At 33.6% G+C, this 6089-nt stretch overlaps 1 protein-coding gene across 1 annotated transcript; it reads right to left on the bottom strand.

Annotated features, from left to right (window-relative positions):
* Positions 1–1204: 1204 nt before the first annotated feature.
* On the bottom strand, positions 1205–5858 carry eif4e1b (eukaryotic translation initiation factor 4E family member 1B). The gene is made up of 7 exons (XM_051110987.1): positions 5801–5858; positions 5516–5607; positions 5332–5427; positions 3326–3389; positions 2956–3069; positions 2414–2553; positions 1205–1581 (listed from the first exon to the last, which is right to left on the bottom strand). The coding sequence occupies exons 1-7, from the start codon at positions 5822–5824 to the stop codon at positions 1467–1469; spliced, it is 645 nt and encodes a 214-aa protein (XP_050966944.1). The 5' UTR covers positions 5825–5858; the 3' UTR covers positions 1205–1466.
* Positions 5859–6089: the final 231 nt, after the last annotated feature.

The raw sequence follows: 6089 nt of genomic DNA on the forward strand, positions 1-6089 counted from the left end.
GTGTAAAAGGTTCAAGGATGTAGGCTACATGACTTTACAAATATTTGACATTCAATAATATTCAGGGTAATGAAATAAAATAGCAGAAACTCGTAAAATGAGGGGAGAACCTTCACCAGCACCACTGACAGATGAAGAGAAGATTGCCACAATACCAATATCAAAATCCAACAGGTAAAAGAATAACTTTTGTTTTCATAGGCTACTTGTAGAAAAAAAAAGAAAAACCAAAACAAAACAAAAAAACAAAAAACAAAAAATAAACAAATTATTGACAAGGTTAACAGCTGTGGTGGTGGTTACGGCACACATCTCACTCTACCCTTCCATCTGGCATCCCTCCATTTCATACAGTAATCGGTTTCAATTTCGGAAGGTGCCATGTTGGGAATCTGCGTGTCAATGCATCCAACCACACTGGAAGTCCTAAAGGAAATTCTAATTATTAGGTTACTTCAAGAGGTTGCAGCAAGATGTTATCAAGTGGACATTTAAAAATGGTACCGCTCAAATAAATATGCATGTGGATATGGCAAATTAAATTACATATAAAATCCTCTCCTGATGTAAATGTAACTCCCCACAAATTAATGTAGCCTCCCCATCTACAGGATCCCGTGTAAAATGACATGCCATTTTTGTCACATTTACAGTGTCTGCAAGATAAAAATAAAAGTGGCATGGTCAGAAAAAATAATCTTGTTTCCATTTGCACTAAGATTATTTTTCTTACCCCACTGGCAGATAATTTTAATTATTTCCCTCTGGAAATAATGTACATGATTTATAATAGTGTATAATCTTACATATAAAACCTTAAGAATTTTTAGATATTTTTGAGAGAAAGTCTCAGCAATAAAACCGAGAGTTTCCCTTTCCTGGGATTAACAGACTCCACGTTTTTTTTTTTTTTTTTTTTAATTAAACAAAGAAGGTAACAAATACTGAAGATACCAAAGGAGAGATTTCAGTTCTCAATAAAATCACATGTGATCCTTTCTGGAACATTCTGAAATTATGCTGGAAAACATGCCATGAATCAAGTTTTTGCAGTAATCTTTGTTGTCCAACTCAACAGATCTACCCCTATCCATTTACCCATCTATTCAAGTGAATTCTTTTGAGAATGTCTTTTAGGACTCATTGAACTTCAATTTAAAGGAAAGCCAAAGCATTTTCTCATCACACATGCATGCAGCCAAAGAAACATTTGCAAAAGTAGCTCAAGTTTTAATTTTCAAAGAAAACAGGTCATAGCATTTTAGAGACACCCCATCAATAGCACAAAAAGTACAACTCAAGTTCAACGTTTACAAAGTCTTGCATATTATTAAGGTGAATTTAAATGCCACAAGTTACAGCCACGCATGTCAAGTAACAAAAAAAAAATATGAATACAAAGTTATTAATCTTTTATCAATAGAAACATCCAAGCCTCTGCAACAGCATCAAACTAAAGCCCACTTTTAAACAACAAACTTGTTTTTGGTTATGGAGTTGCTCTTAGTTGCAGTGTCTGCATGGGCTTGATATCCAATGACAAGTTTCTGCGGGAGCCCGAGACTCTCTTTATACTTCTTACTGAAAGGGAAGTAATATGAGAGAAGTGAACAACACGTTTCCAAAAAGGTTTTGGAAAATCACCAAAAAACCCAGAGTGTTTCTTGTCAAACTCATACAAAATATCACAAAAATCTCACCCCTTTTGTCTGAGTGCACTGGCTGCCCACATTAAGTTCAATGCATTGATGCTTTGGTAAGAAAAAAACAAAACAAAAAACTGCACTCTTCTACCTACACTGGCAAAAGTTATCTCCTGATTTCTCTGATCTGAATGTGCGTGCCCCAGCCCTTATCTGCTCTGTTAAACAACTTCAGGATAAAACTTTCATATTCAGTAGAAAACAACTGTTCACTGCATAGATTCGTGCATTGGGAATCTCGCAGATGCACAATATATCCTAGCAGCAGAGGACTGCAGACTGTTCCCCATCCATCCGATATGATGGATAATTAGCCTCATTAGGTTGCTAGGCACAAATTCCTTTTCCACGATCATTAATGTTTACAGCACCACGAGTGGTCAAACGCTTACATCTGGCTCTACCTGACATCACTCAAAAGATGTTCAAATTTATAAAATCAAAAACCACACACAACCGTGTAATACAATACTGCATAACCAAACATCTTTTGAACAAACTCAGAGCCAGATTTAAGCAAGCATAGAACACGCAGCTCAGCAAAGCATTAAAATAAATATATATATATATATATATATATATATATATATATATATATGTGTGTGTGTGTGTATGTATAGCTTAAAGTTACCTTAATTTGCAAAAAAATGAGCATGTTGGCCAGTTAAAAGCTAAAGTTCGTGTTTATATAAAACTCAAAGCATGCTTACCCAATGTATGTCACTGTATCACAGTTCTCAGCATTGGAGGTCCAGATGGCAATTTTGTCCCCTTTGGCACGGATATTGATTACACTTCCACAGATATCCCGACTGAAGGAGCCAAAGCCCTCTCCAATAAGACACAACAGCTGCCACGAGAACAAACATGTATTCAGCAGTCTTTCTTTTGCTGTACCTTAAACAACTCCCTTTACATGACGAAGTAAATATTTTAAAGTGCATTCATACACTTAAAAACGTCTTACAGAAAGATGAGAATGAAGTAAATTCACAACAGACAAACAAAAGGCAAATCCAAAAGATTTAAAAAAACAACTTCTCTCCGAGAAGACTTCAAATTCCACTTCAAATGCTGACTACTGTATATTTACTTTATTTACTAATATAATACATAAATATAACTTTATATTTATTTAATGTAAATAAAATAATAATAATAATAATAATAATAATAATAATAATAACAACAATAATAATAAATATATTTTTATTTCTTATATTTATATTATATATATATTTTTTTCCCTGACCGTTTCCAGCCAAAAATGGTCAAGTTCTGTGTGTCTATGCTGCTTGGCTAGAGTAATCAACCAGCGGCCACCACATTTGTTACTCCGGTCTTCCCACATCGGCTCGATGCCATCCTGTAAAAAAGCACAGAAAATGCTTTACAAAGTCACTATATCAGTGCAATATGAATTATTCATAGGCTAATGACAGTGTCTTGGTGTTTAATTTATTTTAATACATCCCTAGCACATTAGCAGAACAATACTGGAGTCATTAACAGAACAGTTATATGCGAAAGAAAGAAAGAAAGAAAGAAAGAAAGAAAGAAAGAAAGAAAGAAAGAAAGGGAAAAAAGGCAAAAAGAAAGGCAGAAAGTTATGCTTCGTTCACCTTGAACATAGAGTAATCACAGCCAGAGGAGAGTTTGCTTGGTGGCTGTATGTTGTTGTACAATCTGAAATAGTCAAAAATGAACCAGTAAATCATATTCTGAAAATAAATAATAAAAAAAAGGTCTGTCAAATGTAAAGTTTATCAAGCCTTCGGGTAAAGAAACCAGTGAGTTGGTCCCCAGAGTCTTCGGACTATAGTCACAATTATATTTAAGATTTGAGAAAATACGTAATTGTGATAACAACTGTGATTTAAACTCTGCTTTTTAAGACATCCAGACAACACACATTAAAAATAAAATATGGTATACTAAATAATACTGTTAAAATGCATGAGGTAACAGTATAAAATATCAGTTATATATATATATATATATATATAGAAAAAAATAAAATAAAGCTTATTCATCACAGAAATAAGAAGAAGTAAAAAAAAAAAAAAAGTCAGTGTAATAATTATTGTGGATTAACCCGTTAACCTGTAGAGGGCGATAATGGTCTAGCTATTGAATTTTACCACAGGATATTCAACTCAAATATTTTTTTTAAAATTTGCCTAAATTCAGCACTTGCAATGCTGTGTCTGTCAGCAGGTTTGTGAAAGCAGAAGGCTTACTTCAAAAAATTGGTAGTTGACTTAATGTGTAAATCGTAATTGAACACACTTTCAACTGAACACAATTGTAAATAAACACACTTCTGTGCTTAACTCCGCAATGCCTATTTTTTATATAAATATTTAAATAACATTTAACAAAATCACAGCCTTCAGCACCAAGCTGTATCATGATTTAGATTTTACTGAAACTGTTCATCCCTAATATCTACAAATAATAACAATGATTATTTTAAATGACATTAATTAAAATAACACTTTCCTGTTAATATACATTAAAATATCATTTATTCCTGTGAAGCAACGTTGAATTTTGATCAGCTAGTCTTCAGTGCTACATTCTTCAGAAATCACTTTAGTATGCTAACTTATCATCAATGTCGGAAATAGTAATATTTAGATGAATAAAAAGTTTCAAAGAACAGCATTTATTCAGAACATAAATCTTTTGTAACAATGTAAGTGCTTACTCTCAGTTAATTTTTATCAGTTTAACTTATTGCTGAACAGAAGTAATAGTTTCTTTAATAAAAATAATAATGCTAATAATAAGTAAAGTAAAACTCAAATAACATACTGACCCCCAACTTTTAAACAGTGCATATTGTTACAAAAGTTCGGTTTTAAATAAAGGCTGTTCTTAACGTTTTATGCATCCATCCATCTCTGGTCTATAAAGAAACCTTACATGCTCCCAAACTTTTGAATGGTGGTGCATGGCAATTACAATCAATCTAGATAACTATAGCCTGAACAACTTACAAAACACATTTTTATAGATGTACTAGCAAAAGTTGTAAACACTGCATTCAGAGATTAACACAACACAAGTTACGTGATCCGTTTACTTTTTTCCACAATGACTATTAAAGTAGAGCATTACTTTTAAATTTTAAAAGAAAATTACCAAGTTACTTTTTCAAATAAGTAACGTGGCAACATTGTTTTTCCATTTATTCGCGGACAGCTCTCCTGTCCACATATTGAGAGAAATCTGGAGTAAGTGCAGAAGTACTTACTTCAGCTAGAGGCATATTCATTTCACATTTGGTATAAAAGGGCCTTTACTGCTGCCAAAAACATAACTTTTGGGTTTTATATTATTACAAAACAAATCAGCAAGCCCAGCCCAGACCACAAAAAGTAGCACAAAAGTAACACCTCATTACTTTCCATTATTCCATAAACAGTAACCAAGTATGATGTTTCATGGAGTAACACAATATTTTAATGCATTACTTTTAAAGGTAACTTTCCCCAACACCGATTGCAATAAAAACAAACAAACGATATGTAGTGTGCATTTTAATATGGCTATTGAATTGTTGCTCTAAAGCAACCGATACAATCTTTTATTTTCCATTTGCTTAAGATAACGATGAACTTACGCCCAGAAGTCCTCAACTGTATCAAACTTGGTGATAAGCCTCAGATTGTCTTGCCACATTTTGCTCTTATCATTCTTGTAGAACCAAAGACCCCATCTACACACAAACCAGACAACAATAACAGGAGAGAATGAGGGAGCGCTCAGGTCTCATCGATTTTCAAACGTTAGCATACTGCACACACCTGTTTTGTAAAGGATGCTTCATACAAGGGCCCTTCAAAATGTGCGTTTCAAACTTGTGTTTTTCAACCTTCTTTCTGGTCACTTTGTCGATCTAGTAAAAGGTAAACAAATGATTGGCGGGGCACAACCGCACTACTGAAACGCACGTGGCATCTTCGACGCAGTTAAACTTTTGGCCTGGAATCCCTTCAGTAAGTAAAACTTTTTTGTTTTTTTAGGTTAAAAATGTTATTCGACTGACACGTGTACGTACGGTGAAGTGAATGCTCTAATTACATGCTCACCAGCTGTACAGCACACGACGCCATGTCGATCCTGAAGCTCGCGAGAGTGACCAATCCCGCCCGGCGCGCGCATTTATAAGTTCAGAGCAATGTTTTAAAATTATGATTTGGGAAGGAAATAACTATTTTGACTATTACAAACCCAACTACCAAACCTTCAAAATAACATAAAAACGAATAATTTAATTACAAATTAAAAATAAAAATGAATATTTATTTATTCACTCATTCATTCATTCATTTGTTCATTCATTCATTCATTCATTCATTCGTTCGTTCATTCATTAAT

Source organism: Labeo rohita, chromosome 5, assembly GCF_022985175.1.
Source record: "Labeo rohita strain BAU-BD-2019 chromosome 5, IGBB_LRoh.1.0, whole genome shotgun sequence".
Classification (NCBI taxonomy): Eukaryota; Metazoa; Chordata; class Actinopteri; order Cypriniformes; family Cyprinidae; genus Labeo; species Labeo rohita.

Bases quoted from the DNA above. Each gene is read 5' to 3' on its own strand.
- eif4e1b (XM_051110987.1), bottom strand. From the start codon at position 5,824: ATGGCGTCGTGTGCTGTACAGCTG. The intron at 2,554-2,955 runs GTCAGGGAAAAA...TTCTCGTGGCAG, and splicing joins ACCATTTTTGGCTGGAAACG to CTGTTGTGTCTTATTGGAGA. The intron at 1,582-2,413 runs GTAAGCATGCTT...CTTCCCTTTCAG, and splicing joins GATACAGTGACATACATTGG to TAAGAAGTATAAAGAGAGTC.